At 37.6% G+C, this 19011-nt stretch overlaps 2 protein-coding genes across 6 annotated transcripts in view; one reads left to right on the forward strand and one right to left on the reverse strand.

Annotated features, from left to right (window-relative positions):
- srpk1b (SRSF protein kinase 1b) overlaps positions 1-4344 on the forward strand; it is a 71182-nt gene extending 66838 nt beyond the window's left edge. For all 5 annotated transcript variants that reach the window (XM_048173476.1, XM_048173475.1, XM_048173474.1 and 2 more), the window contains 2 exons: positions 2664-2756; positions 2957-4344. In XM_048173476.1, coding sequence (XP_048029433.1) covers positions 2664-2756; positions 2957-3141 — 278 coding nt within the window. In that variant the 3' untranslated portion in view covers positions 3142-4344. The remainder of the gene's footprint in view (positions 1-2663; positions 2757-2956) is intronic.
- Positions 4345-5299: 955 nt separating this feature from the next.
- On the reverse strand, positions 5300-17888 carry lhfpl5a (LHFPL tetraspan subfamily member 5a). The gene is made up of 3 exons (XM_048173478.1): positions 16876-17888; positions 11376-11615; positions 5300-6051 (listed from the first exon to the last, which is right to left on the reverse strand). Exons 1-3 carry the CDS (start codon positions 17285-17287, stop codon positions 6041-6043), a joined length of 663 nt encoding a protein of 220 aa, XP_048029435.1. The 5' UTR covers positions 17288-17888; the 3' UTR covers positions 5300-6040.
- Between the last annotated feature and the right edge of the window lie 1123 nt (positions 17889-19011).

A 19011-nucleotide genomic window follows, 5' to 3' on the forward strand; every position in this document is an offset into this window, starting at 1 on the left:
GCTCAGTGAGGACTGCATTCACAGCAATGGTACTTCCTCCTTCAAGATCCATAAAGGTACTAAAAACATATTTAAATCAGTTCATGTGAGTATAGTGGTTCAATATTAATATTATAAAGCAACGAGAATACTTTTTGTGTGCCAAAAAAAGGAAATAACGACTTTTTAAAGGTCCCGTTCTTCGTGATCCCATGTTTCAAACTTTAGTTAGTGTGTAATGTTGTTGTTAGAGTATAAATAAAATCTGTAAAATTTTAAAGCTCAAAGTTCAATGCCAAGCGAGATATTTTATTTAACAGAAGTCGACTACATCGAACGGCCAGTTTGGACTACATCCCTCTTCTTCCTTCTTTAATGACGTCACTAAAACAGTTTTTTGACTAACCTCCGCCCACAGGAATACACAAGAGTTGCGTTTGTAGAGTGTGTTTGTCGCCATGTCGTCGAAACGCTGTTATTTTCATCCCGCAGTCCAATCACCGGGTCTGATTCCGGCTCAAATTGATAGGGTAAAATTAAAGACATGTTTACAATAACACTGAGCGCGTGCATCTCCACGTTATGGTAAGAGGCGTGACCTTTCCGGGCAAGGTTCGCTAAGAGCTGCTGTCGAATCACAACACAGGAACCGCTGGCACAATCAGAACTCGTTACGTATTTCTGAAGGAGGGACTTCATAGAACAAGGAAGTCATCAGCCCGTTTTTATGACAGTGGAAACAGCGGTATACAGATAAGTAAATTATGTGAAAAATACTGTGTTTTTTTACACGCGAAACATGAACACATGTTATATTGCACACTATAAACACAATCAAAGCTTCAAAAAAACACGAAAAACGGGACCTTTAACAATATAGTGATGGCCGATTTCAAAACACTGCTTCAGAGCTTTATGAATCGAATCAGTGACTCGGAGCGCCAAAGTCACATGATTTCAGCAGTTTTGCTGTTTGATAGGAGATCCGAATCCCTGATTCAATTTGTAAAGCTCCGAAGCAGTGTTTTGAAATCGGCCCATCACTATATTGTTAAAGAGTTTTTTTTTTTTCTTCTTGAGAGAGGAAGTACCATTGCTGTGAATGCAGGCCTCACTGAGCCATCAGATTTAATCAAAAATATCTTAATTTATGTTCCGAAGATGAAGGTTTTACAGTTGTAGAACGACATGAGGGTGAGTAATTAATGACAGAAGCTTCATTTTTGGGTGAACTAACCCTTTTAGAATGGATCTGGAAATAAAGCAAAGTAACTGAGAAAAACGAGAATTAGTCCTCAGATGCCATGTCTGTAATTTATAGCAAAAAATCTAGCATTAATTTGATCTCAAAGGGATTGATTTAAAGAAGTTATTACTCCATCACCTGCATGACATCATTAACCAACGTGGCTGAACGACAGGTTTGTGACAATGCGGTTTTGGAAAACAGTTATGACTAGCTAGTTGATTTGTTCAACGATGCATCGTACTATGGTAGTGAAGCAGCGAGTTATGTCGTTGTACGGGAAACACACCCCAGAGCGTTACTGACAGACTGGGAAGAGAGGACCTGCAACAGTGGAGAATATGGGGAAAATAATGTGTTTTTTGAAAAATCAAGCATGAAAACCTGTTCTAGTAACCTCTAAAAATCTAAATCAAGACTTTGTAAAAGGGAACAATATGCCCTCTTTATTATTGGATATTTATTGTGCATGCTTATTTTCATGTTTACATTTGTTACATTCACCCTCTCACACTCTCTTAAAGTAAATGGGTAACACTTTAGTGTACGGTTTAATTCTCACTTTTAACTAGTTGCTTATTAACTTGTATATTACTAGTATGTTGGTTGTTTATTAGTACTTATAAAGCACATATTCTACATCCCTTAATCTTACCCAATACCTAAACTTAAACGTTACAAAAACTACCTTACTGACTATTAATAAGCAGTAAATTAAGAGTTAATCGAGGCAAAAGTTGTAGTTAATAGTGAATACATGTTCCCTATACTGAAGTGTTAACAGCAAGTCCTTAAAAACACTAATAATTTAATAACTTTATTCAATAAATGACAGTTTAACAAATATCAAAACAAATCTATTTTTCATACTGTATATTAGAATGTTGTGACGCCTAAATGTACAGTTGATTTTGTTTTTTTGTATTTTATTTAGACAAAATAGTATAGACGTTTAATTGATTTCATCTAGCAGTTATCAGCTATAACATAATAAGTTTTAATAATAAATAATTATCGGTTTATTATATCAACCAGAATTTTAATAACACATCCCTAACAGTAAGAGCTAGGCCAAATATATGAAATAATTTTAAGAAAATGTTTTTAAAAAATTGTGTCCAAAAATTATTATTACATTTGTTATAAAAGCAGTAATGAAGTAGCCACTGCAAATTGATGCATAATAATAATTATTATTATTATTTTTAAATGGCAACTGTAAATGACCCTTCTTTAATATACAGGTACATTAGGACTTGGCAGTGTATGGTCTCAAAAAAACATATTCACTAAAATAAAGGACAGACATAAATTGGTGGGATCACAGATGACAGTTTTTTTCAGACCAATTCAAGTCAAGAGTTTTTAATAATTCTTATGCATGTTGTAAACGGCAGAGATTTTATCGCAATCTTTTCTCTGTTTCTTTTGTAACCAGATCACATCGCGTTGATTATCGAGCTGCTGGGGAAGATTCCTCGTAAACTCGTCATGAACGGCAAATATTCCAAGGAATTTTTCACCAAGAAAGGTACATCCAGTCAATGAACACGTCACATGAGTAATGTGTGTTTCACTTACTTGATAAACTTGCTCCCAGTGTTCAGTAGCGTTGTGTGAATGTCACAGATTGATTGATGAGGAATGTCGGCACTCCCATTAATGGTATGGCCATACATTTTTTTGTTCAACTTTTGACTGGATGCGTCCATCTATTTGTTTGTGTGCTAGGTGACCTGAGGCACATTACTAAGCTGAAACCGTGGGGTTTGCAGGACGTGCTGGTCGAAAAGTATGAGTGGTCCCGAGAGGAAGCTCTGAATTTCTCAGACTTCCTCCTCCCGATGTTGGACCTCATCCCAGAGAAAAGAGCCACGGCCGCCGAGTGCCTCCGTCACTCCTGGATCGCCTCCTAGTGGCCGAAAACCTCCAAACCACACACACACACACACACTCTCTCTCACACACACACACTTCTTTGAACTCATGAATGCTCACCACTGACAGACGCTGTCTTAAGAGCCATTCCTGGTGTCATGGCGGATATAAGCCGCAAGGATGAGAAGGTCCAGTCAAGCAGATCTAATCTGAATCCAGTTTTCAAGTCGTCGTTGCTCTTTCACGTAATGGGTATAATTTGAGTGTACCGTCATTTCAGTGGTTTGTGATCTTGCTGATTTATCTAACAATCACTTTTCTATCAGTTTCCGTCATATCGCAGGATGGTTTCAAACACGTCAGGATCGATTTATCTTCTCAAGAGGTTGGACTTTGTAAACTTACAGTGTCCATTTTCTTCAAAGCAAGAATGTTTGGAATAGATCGGACTCAGTAGCTGATTGTAGTGTTTCTTCACTGTATTAAGAAACCATTGCTAATCACAACTTCCTTCAAACTGTTTTCCATATCTTCACAAAGGGTTTTACATGAATGTCTGAATGAAGGGAACATGAATGGACATTTTTGAAGTTCTGAGTGTCTTCAAATTGAATGTGAGCTACTATACAGTGCAGGAGAAACACACCCATGTATTTTTATCACAAAGGGCAAAAGGAAAAATCAAAGCGGAGAAATTCTAACTTTCTTGGTGTTGTATAACAGTAATAATGACGTTTAATATGTGAATGCCAGGGAGGAGTTTTGGGATCAAGGTTATTTCACTTACAAAATCTAAAATCAGTGAGAACATTTGAAATTTTGTACATAATCATACCAAAGAGTTGGTTTGTCACACGATCAGTGTTGTACAGTCTTAAGTCCCATTATTTGTGTACAGTTTTGTTATGAATGAATGGCTTAAGGAAAATGTTTAAGAATCACTGATTCAGAGATGCCTTGAAATGAATCCGCAATGATCTGTGCATCTTTTTATGTTTTTTTTTTTCCCCCTCCGTGGTGTTGCTTCAAGCAATGGTAGTTTTTGTCTCTGGATGAAGTGAACAGTCCTAGTTTAACTTTGAAAGGCCTTTGCCAGTTTTCTTTGACCTTTTACAGCATCACAAACATCATCTGCTTCTCTGCTCTCTCCTTTTTCATGAATGTCTCTCTGCTTTTGCTTGTTCAGCACTGAACTAAAATTGTTTAATTGTAGTAACTTCAAATAAAGTTTTGAAAATGGCTTTTGGGACTTTGTAGCATTTGTAGTTTTGATAACTAGGTAACACACTACAATAAGGTTTCATTTGTTAACTTTAGTTAGCTACATTAACATAAACTACGAATGAACAATACTTCTACAGCATTTATTAATCTTAGTTGTTAATATCAACATTTACTAATGCATTATCAAAATCCAAAGTTGCATCTCTTAACATTAGTTAATGCACTGTAAACAAGTGATTATTAACTAACATTAACAAAAGTTAATAAATGCTGTACAAATATATTGATCATTAGTTTAATGCATTAATTAATGCAAACATGAAACCTTAATGTAAAGTGTTACCTGATTATTATTATTATTATTTTTTAATTTAAGTTTTGATTCATGTCGCAAAATAACAGTGTGTCCCATTTCATTTCTGAATGAATCAAGCGCACATTCATTTCAATTCACGGAAGACTCTATATTGTAAAGCAAGTGAGTGCTTTCATGTCTTCACAGAATGATTAAAAGCTTAGCTTTTTATTATTATTAATGCCATTTACAAAAACAAAGCAAACAGCATTCCTGCAAAGACACATTTCATTGGATGGACATTGAACGTTCACAGAAGTGTTCTGTGTCTGAAGGAGATTCAGAGCGGCGCTGAAAGAAGGTTCTCGTAAGTGAACAAAGATGGATCTGTTTTGTTGTTATTGTGGGGGAAAATGTTATGATGTTTAACATTTCTTGGAGTCTCTTAGTAGACATGAAATTGAAATTAAAGACTAAAAGACTTCATTCAATCATGAACTACTGACTTTTTAAGCTAATTGGTTGAGTGAGTGATTCAATGATTCACTTGTAACACAAAGGGTGCTTCTCAGTTGGAAGGCTGCATCCTAGTAAGGCTATCCAACTTATTCCTGAAGAGCCTACTGTGTTTTGAATTATGGCTGGCACTTCCGGTTTGGGGTCCAACTTCCAACTTCCATTCAAAATGACTGAAATGAATCATTTCAAATCATAAGGTTGCCCTACAAATAAAGCTTATCTGTCAATTTTCCTTCATGTTTTATTTTCAGACATCATGTGAATAATGTAACACTTCGTTTGACATCCTTCATTCATCAAGTGTATCCTTTGCGTTCACCAATCACCCACAATCCTTTTCACACATTCCAATTTGCAAAAAAAAAAAAAAAAAAAAAAAAAAATGAATCTGCACTGAGTTTGTCCAATTTCTCTATGTAATGCAAGACAAAAAAAAGTGATTTTGGATATGAAGCCATTATTTTGTTTTGTTGTAAATTAATCATATTATGCTAAACTGTTTGTGTTTCTGTTCTCCAGCATTCACATGCGTATGAATCTGAATCTTTTAGGTGAACAGATTCTCAATATTTGAGTCACTGCTATGAAAGAAAGTCCCCACCACAGGGTGATGACATATAATTAGAAATCAGCTGTTTTTTCTAGTTTACTAAACTCAAAAGTCATTTTTTAAAACACACGCTTAACAAAATGCCTCAATTTGGCCTTAGTCTCAAAATATAAAACATTTTTATACAGTTTATATATTTATATAACCTCAAAGGTGGTATTTAACTTCTACAGACACAAATGTAAAATTAAAAGGATTATTGTCCTTCATATTTCGGAGATGGGCAGAAAGTGGTCTGTATCTGCATAAACCCACAGGGTCCATTGAGCTTGATGATAAGCAGAAGTCTTCATGCTTCCTCTAAAGAGAAAAAAAAAGTTATATTAGTTTATCAACAGTTTTCACCTTATTATATGAAGAATATGAGAACAGGAATGACAGAGCACTGCTGTGGTCGTTCTAAAGAGCAAAAAGGGATCCTGGATGGACATGTAGTACGTCTCTTTGGGCATTGTTATTTCTACACAGCAGATGATAAGTGAGCCTTTTCTTTCAACAAGAAGCAACATAAGATACAGTGGGTACGGAAAGTATTCAGACCCCCTTAAATTTTTCACTCTTTGTTATATTGCAGCCATTTGCTAAAATCATTTGTTCATTTTTTTCCTCATTAATGTACACACAGCACCCCATATTGACAGAAAAACACAGAATTGTTGACATTTTTGCAGATTTATTAAAAAAGAAAAACTGAAATATCACATGGTCCTAAGTATTCAGACCCTTTGCTGTGACACTCATATATTTAACTCAGGTGCTGTCCATTTCTCCTGATCATCCTTGAGATGGTTCTACAACTTCATTTGAGTTCAGCTGTGTTTGATTATACTGATTGGACTTGATTAGGAAAGCCACACACCTGTCTATATAAGACCTTACAGCTCACAGTGCATGTCAGAGCAAATGAGAATCATGAGGTCAAAGGAACTGCCTGAAGAGCTCAGAGACAGAATTGTGGCAAGGCACAGATCTGGCCAAGGTTACAAAAAAATTTCTGCTGCACTTAAGGTTCCTAAGAGCACAGTGGCCTCCATAATCCTTAAATGGAAGATGTTTGGGACGACCAGAACCCTTCCTAGAGCTGGCCGTCCGGCCAAACTGAGCTATTGGGGGAGAAGAGCCTTGGTGAGAGAGGTAAAGAAGAACCCAAAGATCACTGTGGCTGAGCTCCAGAGATGCAGTCAGGAGATGGGAGAAAGTTGTAGAAAGTCAACCATCACTGCAGCCCTCCACCAGTCGGGGCTTTATGGCAGAGTGGCCCGACGGAAGCCTCTCCTCAGTGCAAGACACACGAAAGCCCGCATGGAGTTTGCTAAAAAACACCTGAAGGACTCCAAGATGGTGAGAAATAAGATTCTCTGGTATGATGAGACCAAAATAGAACTGTTTGGCCTTAATTCTAAGCGGTATGTGTGGAGAAAACCAGGCACTGCTCATCACCTGTCCAATACAGTCCCAACAGTGAAGCATGGTGGTGGGTGTTTTTCAGCTGCAGGGACAGGACGACTGGTTGCAATCGAGGGAAAGATGAATGCGGCCAAGTACAGGGATGTCCTGTACGAAAACCTTCTCCAAAGTGCTCAGGACCTCAGACTGGGCCGAAGGTTTACCTTCCAACAAGACAATGACCCTAAGCACACAGCTAAAATAACGAAGGAGTGGCTTCACAACAACTCCGTGACTGTTCTTGAATGGCCCAGCCAGAGCCCTGACTTAAACTCAATTGAGCATCTCTGGAGAGACCTAAAAATGGCTGTCCACCAACGTTTACCATCTAACCTGACAGAACTGGAGAGGATCTGCAAGGAGGAATGGCAGAGGATCCTCAAATCCAGGTGTGAAAAACTTGTTGCATCTTTCCCAAAAAGACTCATGGCTGTATTAGATCAAAAGGGTGCAAAGGGTCTGAATACTTAGGACCATGTGATATTTCAGTTTTTCTTTTTTAATAAATCTGCAAAAATGTCAACAATTCTGTGTTTTTCTGTCAATATGGGGTGCTGTGTGTACATTAATGAGGAAAAAAATGAACTTAAATGATTTTAGAAAATTGCTGCAATATAACAAAGAGTGAAACATTTACGGGGGTCTGAATACTTTCCGTACCCACTGTACCTGCTTTAGTTAGATCGGAGAACTATAAAAAGTAACAAAAGACGCTCTGCCCATCTCTTATGTTATTCAAAGAACTAGTTCACCAAACAAAAGAAAATTGTCATTATTTACTCCCACCCACCGATGCTATACTTAAAGGGTTAGTTCACCCAAAAATGAAAATAACAAAATTATTTCATAACACTGCATCTCGAAGCTTCGGAGCTTTGCGAATCAAATCAGTGGATCGAAGCACCAAAGTCACGTGATTTCAGCAGTTTGGCGGTTTGATACGCGATCCGAATCACTGATTCGACTCAAAAGATTCATAATGCTCTGAAGCAGTGTTTTGAAATCGTCCATCACTAGATATTGTTAAAAAGTCGTTTTTTGTTTTTTTTTGGTGCACAAAAAATATTCTTGAGAGGTGGAGGTGTTGCTGCTCTATTTAAAGATGTCTATCAATGCAAGCAAGTGTCATTTGGCGATTACTTGTCTTTCGAATACTTGGGTATTGTATTAAAAGGTGCTCCTCGCATTTTACTTATAGTTATCTACAGGCCTCCAAAATACTCTCCAGCCTTTGTGGAGGACTTTACAGAACTGTTATCAGCAATTTCCTCCGAGTTTGACTGTTTTGCTATTACTGGGGACCTTAACATCCACATAGAAAATGCAGAATCCAATATGGCAAAAGAAATCATAACTGTTTTGAATACTTTTGATCTGACTCAGCATGTACATGGACCTACACACAATCGTGGACACACTCTAGATTTAATTATCAGTAAGGGTCTAAACATTTCATCCATTGTCATTAAGGATGTAGCGCTATCTGATCATTTCTGTATTTTCTTTGAAATATTGATCTGTCCGACTGTTGAAGCTAGATCTGTCTCGGTCAAAAAGCGATGCTTAAATGAGAACACTAGTGCACTGTTTATGAAGGCTATATCTTTAACACCAAGCATATCTGCAGACTCTGTTGATTTTCTCCTTGATTCTTTTAACTCAAAAGTACAGAATGTTATTGATAACATTGCTCCTGTGAAAGTCAGGAAGAAAAGTGGCAGACAAAAAGCACCGTGGAGAAACTCAACAGCAGTGCAAAATATGAAAAGACAATGCAGAAAAGCTGAGCGCATGTGGCGAAAGACAAAACTTGAAATCCATTATAACATCTATAAAGATATTCTTCATGCTTTCAATGTGGAATTAGGCAAAGCTAGACAGACCTTCTTCTCAAATATTATAAACAGAAACTTAAACAACACCCGCACTCTTTTTGCTACTGTAGAGAGACTAACAAACCCCCCAAGTCAGATTCCCAGTGAAATGCTCTCAGACAGCAAATGTTGTGAGTTTGCTTCCTTCTTCTCTGAGAAAATTAATAATATCAGAAAGGCGATCAGCACATCCTTGAGCTGCACTGGGGTAAAACAGATCAGATCACAACCTCAGAAAGTAGCTATTATGTCTGATTTCGAAGCAATTGATGGTAAAATTTTGGAAGAAACAGTACAGCACCTTAAAACATCAACCTGCACCCTTGACACACTTCCCACATCTTTTTTCAAAAGAGTGTTTAACTGTTTAGAAGCAGATCTCCTAGAAGTGGTAAATGCCTCACTTCTCTCTGGGACTTTTCCAAAATCCCTGAAAACTGCAGTTGTTAAGCCCCTCCTGAAAAAGAGCAATCTGGATAACACCATATTGAGCAACTACAGGCCAATCTCAAATCTTCCTTTCATAGGCATGATCATTGAAAAAGTTGTTTTCAATCAGCTGAACAAGTTCTTAAGCTTGAATGGATACTTTGATAACTTTCAATCTGGTTTCCGACAGCATCACAGCACAGAGACAGCACTCATAAAGATAATAAATGATATTCGCCTAAACACAGATTCAGGTAAATTATCAGTGCTGGTTCTACTCGACCTCAGTGCTGCGTTTGACACTGTCGATCACAACATTCTTCTTGACAGGCTCGAAAACTGGGTTGGGCTTTCTGGGATGGTCCTTAAATGGTTCAGGTCATACTTAGAAGGTAGAGGTTATTATGTGAGTATCGGTGACCATAAGTCTGAGTGGACATCCATGACATGCGGAGTCCCTCAAGGTTCAATACTCGCACCCCTCCTGTTCAACCTATATATGCTGCCACTGAGCCAAATAATGAGAAAGAACCAAATTGCATATCACAGCTATGCAGATGACACCCAGATTTACCTAGCCCTCTCACCTAACGACTACAGCCCCATTGACTCCCTGTGCCAATGCATTGATGAAATTAAAAATTGGATGTGCCTAAACTTCCTTCAGTTAAACAAAGACAAAACTGAAGTCATTGCGTTTGGAAACAAAGATGAAGTTCTCAAAGTGAACATGTACCTTCACTCTAGGGGTCAAACAACTAAAAATCAAGTCAGGAATCTTGGTGTAATTTTGGAGTCAGACCTGAGTTTCAGTAGCCATGTAAAGACAATAACTAAATCAGCATATTATCATCTCAAAAATATTGCAAGAATTAGATGCTTTGTCTCTAGTCAAGACTTAGAGAAACTTGTTCATGCTTTCATCACCAGCAGGGTGGATTATTGTAATGGGCTCCTCACTGGTCTTCACAAAAAGACCATAAGACAGCTGCAGCTCGTACAGAACGCTGCTGCCAGGATTCTGAGCAGAACCCGAAAACATGAACACATCACACCAGTCCTCAGGTCCTTGCACTGGCTTCCAGTTGCATTTAAAATTGATTTTAAAGTTCTGTTGTTTATAAATCACTCAATGGCCTAGGACCTCAATACATTGCAGATATGCTCATAGAATATAAACCTAACAGATCACTCAGATCATCAGGATCAACTCACTTAGAAATACCAAGGGTTCACTCAAAGCAGGGAGAGTCTGCTTTTAGCTGTTATGCCAGCCGCAGCTGGAACCAGCTTCCAGAAGAGATCAGGTGTGCTCCTACAGTAGCCACATTCAAATCCAGACTCAAAACACATCTTTTTACCTATGCATTTGTTGATTGAGCACTGTGCTACGTCCAAACTGTTTGCATCCTATTTTATACATATTATCTTTTTATTCTTTAATTTTTTTTTCCTGTTTTTATTTCATTTTTAATGTATTTTATATCTTTTATGTATCATCACTGTTATTTCTATTCATGTTCTATTTTTATTCTTCTTCTTTATGTAAAGCACTTTGAATTACCATTGTGTATGAAATGTGCTATACAAATAAAATTGCCTTGCCTTGCCTTGCCTTGCCTTGTCGCTTTATAATATTAAGATAGAACCAATGAACTCACATGAACTGATTTAAATATGTTTTTAGTACCTTTATGGATCTTGAGAGAGGAAGTACCATTGCTGTGAATGCAGGCTGAAGTCTTATGGGTGTGGAATGACATGAGGGTGAGTAATAAATGACAGAAGCTTCATTTTTGGGTGAACTAACCCTTTAACCTCTGCTGCTCATTTCTATAGTCAATCATATGGTAACGTACAAGTTTCATAGCATACCTTTGTTCTCCCCCACTTGGAAGTCTTCTGGCAGCAGTTTATCTTGCCGGTTGCCCAGTACAAAGGCTAGGAAGGATAATATGAGGGAGTCCATGATGCTGATAATGGCCAGGATATACGCCCAGCGCACCGTGCAGTTTCCCAGCGTGTATTTATCCGTCCGCTGACCGCACATCCTCTTCACCTCCTCCGAGTCCCAGCCGTCTGGATAGATCATACAACCTACGACCATGCAAGTTGCTGAAGATGAAAAAGATACCCAGTCAGATAAAGATTAAAAGATTTTTTGTGTTTTAGAATTGTTGTACTGTTTAAATCTCTCTGATTTCAATAAAATATCTTCATTTGGATTCCGAAGATGAACAAAAGGTTTGTAGAGACATGAGGGTGAGTAAATGACAGAATTTTCATTTTTGGGTGAACTAACCCTTTAAAGGGAACCTATAATGCCCCTTTCACAAGATGTAATATACGTCTCTGGTGTCTCCAGAATGTGTCTGTGAAGTTTCAGCTCAAAATACCCCACAGATCATTTATTATACCATGTTGTAAATGCTCATTTGGAAGGAAGGAAGAACATGCTGTTTTCGTACATGTAGCTTTAAATGGAAATGAGCTGCTGCTCCTCACCCCACTTTCCAGAAGAGGGCGGAGCCTATACAGCTCATGTCTCGGTCCGGACACTCTGCCAAAAAACTAACAAAACATCTGGTTTTGATTATCATCTCTATTGTGATCACGCTCACATTACATTGCAGTTCTTATTCATCATAAAAGTTTATTATCCGAATGCGTTTTAAAGCTATATCAGTCTAAACTTCTGAAATATGGTTTTCTGAGCGCACACATCTGAAGCACGCGCACAGAAAGCTGCCTGTCAGATGACGCGTCCTGTGAGTATTAAAGGAACACTCGACTTTTTTTGAAAATAGGCTCATTTTCCATCTGAGGTAAACAGTTGAGTTTTACTGTTTTCGAATCCATTCAGCAGATCTCCGGGTCTGGCGGTACCACTTTTAGCATAGCTTAGCATAGTTCATTGAATCTGATTAGACCGTTAGCATCTCGCTCAAAAATGACCAAAGAGTTTCAATATTTTTCCTATTTAAAACTCGACTCTTCTGTAGTTACATCATGTACTAAAACCGACGGAAAATGAAGAGTTGTGATTTTCTAGGCCGGTATGGCTAGGAACTATACTCTCATTCCGGCGAAATAATCAAGGAATTTGCTGCTGTACCATGGGTGCAGCAGGCGCAATGATATTAAGCAGCGTCTCTCACAAATGTCTCCATGGTTGCAAGGCACGCTCCCTGTGCAAGCAGGGGGTCACAGGCGCTGCATAATATCATTGTGTAATATCCTTGATTATTACGCCGGAATGTGAATATAGTTCCTAGCCATATCAGCCTAAAAAAACGCAACTTTTCATTTTCCGCCGGTCTTAGTACACGATGTAACTACAGAAGAGTCAAGTTTTAAAGGTCCCGTTTTTCGTGGTTTTTTGAAGCTTTGATTGTGTTTATAGTGTGCAATATAACATGTGTTCATGTTTCGCGTGTAAAAAAACACAGTATTTTTCACATAATTTACTTATCTGTATACCGCTGTTTCCACTGTCATAAAAACGGGCTGATGACTTCCTTGTTCTATGAAGTCCCTCCTTCAGAAATACGTAACGAGTTCTGATTGTGCCAGCGGTTCCTGTGTTGTGATTCGACAGCAGCTTAGCGCTCCTTGCCCGGAAAGGTCACGCCTCTTACCATAATGTGTGCTGCACATAGTTTTACATGTGGATTATTGTGGTGTCGTGCCGAATGAACACAAAAGACAATAATTCCCGAGAGACTGAACTCTTTAATCTCCACAAGCAGCGACAGAAAATGTACAACGTTAGCACTCACTCAGAAGAGTACCTCATACGGAAAACAGCCATATACATAAGCATAGTCCCCTCTTGTGGCCATTATGTGCACTGCAGTCTAACATTAACTATTGCAGTAAGGATACCACAATTATAATTTTCGGGAACCGAGTTAAACATAAATTGTAACCATTGATCTCTAAGTACAGTGTCCCTGGGAAGGCCAAACAAAGGTGATTGGACTGCGGGATGAAAATAACAGCGTTTCGACGACATGGCGACAAACACACTCTACAAACGCAACTCTTGCTCTTCTCCGTGGGAGCGCAACAAGACCACGCCCCCTTTTTTGTGTATTCCTGTGGCCGGAGGTTAGTCAAAAAACTGTTTTAGTGACGTCATTAAAGAAGGAAGTAGAGGGATGTAGTCCAAACTGGCCGTTCGATGTAGGCGACTTCTGTTAAATAAAATACCCTCGCTTGGCATTGAACTTTGAGCTTTAAAATTTTACAGATTTTATTTATACTATAACAACAACATTACACACTAACTAAAGTATGAAACATGGGATCACTAAGAACGGGACCTTTAAGTAGGAAAAATATCGAAACTCTTTGGTTATTTTTGAGCGCGATGCTAACAGTCTAATCAGATTCAATGAACTATGCTAAGCTAATGCTAAAAGTGGTACCGCCAGACCCGGAGATCGGCTGAATGGATTCGAAAAAGGTAAAACTCAACTGGGGGTTGGAAAATGAGCCTATTTTCAAAAAAAAGTGGAGTGAAGTTCTCTTTCATATCTTATTACCCTTAAACTATCAAATACACACAAGGTTATGTCAAAAACACACAAAGTTCACATAAACACAGTCGGTTATGTCTGTGAACGTAAACAGCAGGGAAAGAAACCGCATGTGTATATTAGATCTGTGTATTAAAGTGAAGGCAGCGTAATATACGGTAACTACTGCTATATGTGCAGTTAATATGAATCAAACAACAAAAGAAAAACAGAAGATCACTCACTGCTCTTGATTAAATAACTTTAGTAGCTTTAATAAGAATGCATTTCTTACTTGAATGCTGTTGTTTAATGCTCTGGCGAGGAGAAGAGCATGGTGGACTGTGTACAGCTCACTCAGGGGTGGGGCCTATGCTAATAGGGCAGAGTCTGTCAGCAGTCGTGGGCGGGGTCTAAGCATTTATGACATCACAAAAGCTACAATCTGCAAACGGCTTGTTCTGAGACACTGCTTATGATTTATGGGGATTAAAAAAATAGAAGTGGGTGGATTTTTATTATTATAGCATGGTTGTGTACACGCACACACATTTATGTTCAAAGATAATTTGCATAACATGTCCCCTTTAAATATAATGTTCAGTCATTTTTGTATACGTTAATGTTTGAGTCTATATTATTTAAAAAATAAACCCACCCTGAGAAATATTCACTGGAGCCAAAGCGTGACAGACAGAGAGACCTTGGCTTCCCTTTTATCGTTGTCAAAAATACTCTTTGCTACCAGAAATACTTTGCATTGGGACTGTTGCCTGGCAACTTCAGCCACACTTAAGTCATCATTTATTATTCATATGACAATACACTCTCTGCAGGGCAGCTGGTGCTGCTGTGGATATTGCTTTACACACACTCTCTCTCTCTCTCTCACTCACTTTCACACTCATTTTCTTTTAATGAGTATGCATTGCAAATGCACTGTTATGTAATATGGTGTGAGGGGAGGGTTATCTGTGTCCTCTCTGATAACTTCATTAGATAGGACAAGACTTAGAGCATTGTATTTCGCAACACAGCACAAACATATTTCATTTATACACTGTAAAGCGGTGTACCCAGTCATGAAGATGTGGAACTCTCCAGGGTGCTGAAGTCCTGAGTAACCTCATGCTTTTCAGGACTGACATAAAGCTGTTTAATTCAGCCTCAAGAATGTGACTGAACTTTTGAAGCATTTCAAGTGTTAGTACTTTAGGTGACGTAGCTGCACATTACTGTATGTACTTACTAGTAATAACAGTAAATTATGCATAATTACAAGTAACTAACCCTAAACCAAACCTTAACCGTAACTCTATAGTAAGTACATGTAATTAATTAATATTACTCAGTACTTATTTAAATACAATGAAACTATGGATAAGACATTAACACACATTATATTGTTATTGGTAGACTAAAACTAAATCTGTCAAAGATTTGTGTTTTTGGTAATTGAAAGAAAGTTAAAATAATAAATAAATATTTGATGAAAAATGTAAAAAACTTCAACGAAAAATCTGAAATATTGCTTTGGCAACTAACTGAAATAAGTTGAAGTACTAAAAAAATAAATAAAACTGAAATAAAAAATAAAACTGAAATATTTAAAAAACAAAAATGAATGACATAAAATTAAAACAGAAATATGAAAACAAAGGCTAATTCAAAATCTTTAAAAAAAAAATATATATATATAAAATATATATATAAAATTATATTATATTATATAAAAAAATATATTATATGTAATACAGTCCAAAAGTTTGGAACCACTAAGATTTTTAATGTTTTTAAAAGAAGTTTCGTCTGCTCACCAAGGCTACATTTATTTAATTAAAAATACAGTAAAAAACAGTAATATTGTGAAATATTATTACAATTTAAAATAACTGTTTTCAATTTGAATATATTTCACAAAGTAATTTATTCCTGTGATGGCAAAGCTGAATTTTCAAGCATCGTTACTCCAGTCTTCAGTGTCACATGATCCTTCAGAAATCATTCTAATATGCTGATCTGCTGCTCAAGAAACATTTAATGTGTACAATTGTACAAAATATTTGTGTACAATATTTTTTTCAGGATTATTTGATGAATAGAAAGTTCAAAAGAACAGTGTTTATCTGAAATCTAATCTTTTGTAACATTATAAATGTCTTTACTGCCACTTTTGATTGATTTAATGCATCCTTGCTGAATAAAAGTATTCATTTCTTTAATTTCTTTTCAAAAAAATAAAAATAAAAATTCTTACTGACCCCAAACTTTTGAACGGTAGTGTATAATGCTACAGAAGCTTTGTATTTCAGATAAATGCTGTTCTTTTGAACTTTCTATTCATCAAGGAATCCTGAAAAAAAAGTACACAACTGTTTTCAACATTGAAAATAATCATAAATGTTTATTGAGCAGCAGATCAGCATATTAGAATGATTTCTGAAGGATCATGTGACACTGAAGACTGGAGTAACGATGCTGAAAATTCAGCTTTGCATCACAGGAATAAATTACTTTGTCAAATATATTGAAACACAATATTACTGTTTTTTACTGTATTTTTAATTAAATAAATGTAGCCTTGGTGAGCAGATGAAACTTCTTTTAAAAACATTAAAAATCTTAGTGGTTCCAAACTTTTGGACTGTACTGTATATATATATATATATATATATATTATTTGCATATAGAATAACAAACAAATTCCACTTGGTTTATATAATAAAAAGAAAAGATATTTTAAAGAAAATACATAATATAATAATTTTTACATTGATAGTTTAATATTATTAGTATATTATTATTCATGTTTATGTTATTAAAAAACTCTAATTCAGGAAAATGGTTCCACTCACCAGCTGCCAGCTGCATCCATGCGCAGATCTTGTACACGCTGCCGGAGTTGCAGAAGAAGAACAAACTAAAGCAAACGATAGTCCCCACGATCAGCAGCAGAGAGATCCCAACGAAGAACATGGCGGTTTTGAATGCACCTGAAGGGATGGATCCAAAGTCGAGGGCACTGCCCTTACACACCAGCTCTCCTGTGATGGGGTTCCCGATGCAGTAGTGAAAAAGCCCAAAGTATCCTGACTGAGGGGTGTCGACACTGTCTCCAATCCAATACGGCTGAATGAAGACCACCACACAGATGATGGCGAAGCAGATGGTGAAGATGGTCCAGAGAACGCCAACGGCCCTTGCGTTTCTTACGTAATTTGTGTGATAGATCTTAGCAGCCTCCTGTGCAGATAACATTTTAGTCATGTTCGCTGGAGATGATGGTCCACCTGAAGGTGCGTGTTAGCTGAATGTTCAGACAGAAGGGATGTGAGAAACGCGGTCAACTTCAAGTCTTGTTTGGTAGTCACGTGCAGAATTGATTGTCAAGCAGCCGAAAGTCTTGAATCAAAAAATTAAAAGACAAAAACGATGATGAACATCTCCATTCTGAAGGAACTCTACAGCTCTGGGCCCTGAGAGATACGTTAGATAAAGTACTCCATCTGAGTCTCCATCTGCAGGCCAACAGTGGTCAGATGTATCCTTCAACTGTGTGCATTAGATCCGAATGATGAGAAAGTTTGGAAGCAGATGAAAGTGCTCTCTTCATTCAGACAAACTCTGTGTGGTGCTGTGAGATCATGAGATTATTAATTAATGGAGGTGTACAGTTACACTCTGGCTGAGTCTCAAACCTGGAGAGCTGACTCACCGTCTGTGCCTGCAACAGCTCTCTGTCATTCACTGCGCTGATGATCTATCTATAGATACAAAGATAGATAGATACAGACAGATGCACAGGGACTACAGCAGCACCTGGACCTGCTGGAGAACTACTGTCAGAACTGGAGAACTGGGCCTAGCAGTAAACCTCAAGAAGACCAACGTTATGGTCTTCCAGAAAAAGCTCAGATGTCAGGAACACAGATACCAGATACATATCTGGAACACTTGGATCAGGAAACTAAAACACAAAGTAAATTACAATTCTATCGAACTCTAAAATCAAATTATGAATTAGAAGAATATCTCCAAAGTGTCAAAGACACAAAGCAGAGATGGATCCTGACCAAGTACAGGCTCAGTGAGCACAGTCTAGCCATCGAGACCGGCAGACACAGAAAGAGCTGGTTACCCAGAGAGAAAAGGGTGTGTGCTCACTGCAGGACGGGAGAGATCGAGACAGAGACGCACTTCCTCCTTCACTGTCACAAATACTCTCCTATAAGAGATCTCTACTTAAATAAATTCAGTAACTCAATAAAGAACTTTATAGCCATGAGTGAAGTAGAGCAAATAAAGTTAACATTAGGAGAGGGACGGACAGCAGCACTGGCTGTGAGATACGTGTGGACTTGCCACAGCCTGAGAGACAGCAGGTGAATGTGTGTAATGTGTGTGTGTCTGACCTCAGTGTGTTTCCCTACTGTCCACCACAGTGACCCTCAGTAAGTGTGTGTGTGTATATATGTTACAGGTTTTTTTATTCGCTTTGGTACTATTTTCACAAGTAAGGTGTACATTTTCAAAACTCTTAGTACAAAAATCCAAACCGATCACACTTGTAACGCAGCTAGTCATTCTTTCAAAACCTTTCAGTCAGTTGCACATGTTTTCAGTCCACATAATCATCGTTTCAAACACAAGATTATTGTAATATGCAATGGGAACATTTGGTTTAATCACAGAAACACAACAGTATGATCTTCTTTCAGTTTAGTACTTTTAACAATCAGTTCATCCAACAGCAAACAATGCAAGATACATGTTTCAAATCACCCTTTATGCTGAAATAATTACAGTTACACAGACTACAGATGACACATTAGAAAATACACTTACATTACCTAAATTACATAATTGACAAAAAAATCCATAATGTTTGTGATAATATCTATTCAGTGTGTTATCAAAAGGTGTGAAGTATGACACAGTCATGAGGTTTTGTGTAGAACAGAGTGTGCTGTCCCCCCCCCCCCCCCCCTCTC

This window comes from Megalobrama amblycephala, linkage group LG21 (genome assembly GCF_018812025.1).
Source record: "Megalobrama amblycephala isolate DHTTF-2021 linkage group LG21, ASM1881202v1, whole genome shotgun sequence".
NCBI classification, from domain to species: Eukaryota; Metazoa; Chordata; class Actinopteri; order Cypriniformes; family Xenocyprididae; genus Megalobrama; species Megalobrama amblycephala.

Excerpts from the sequence above, each read along its gene's own strand:
- lhfpl5a (XM_048173478.1), bottom strand. The coding sequence starts at position 17,287 with ATGACTAAAATGTTATCTGCACAGGAGGCTGCTAAGATCTATCACACA. Across the intron at positions 11,616-16,875 it reads ATGGATGCAGCTGGCAGCTG|CAACTTGCATGGTCGTAGGT; the intron begins GTGAGTGGAACC and ends TTTCATCTTCAG.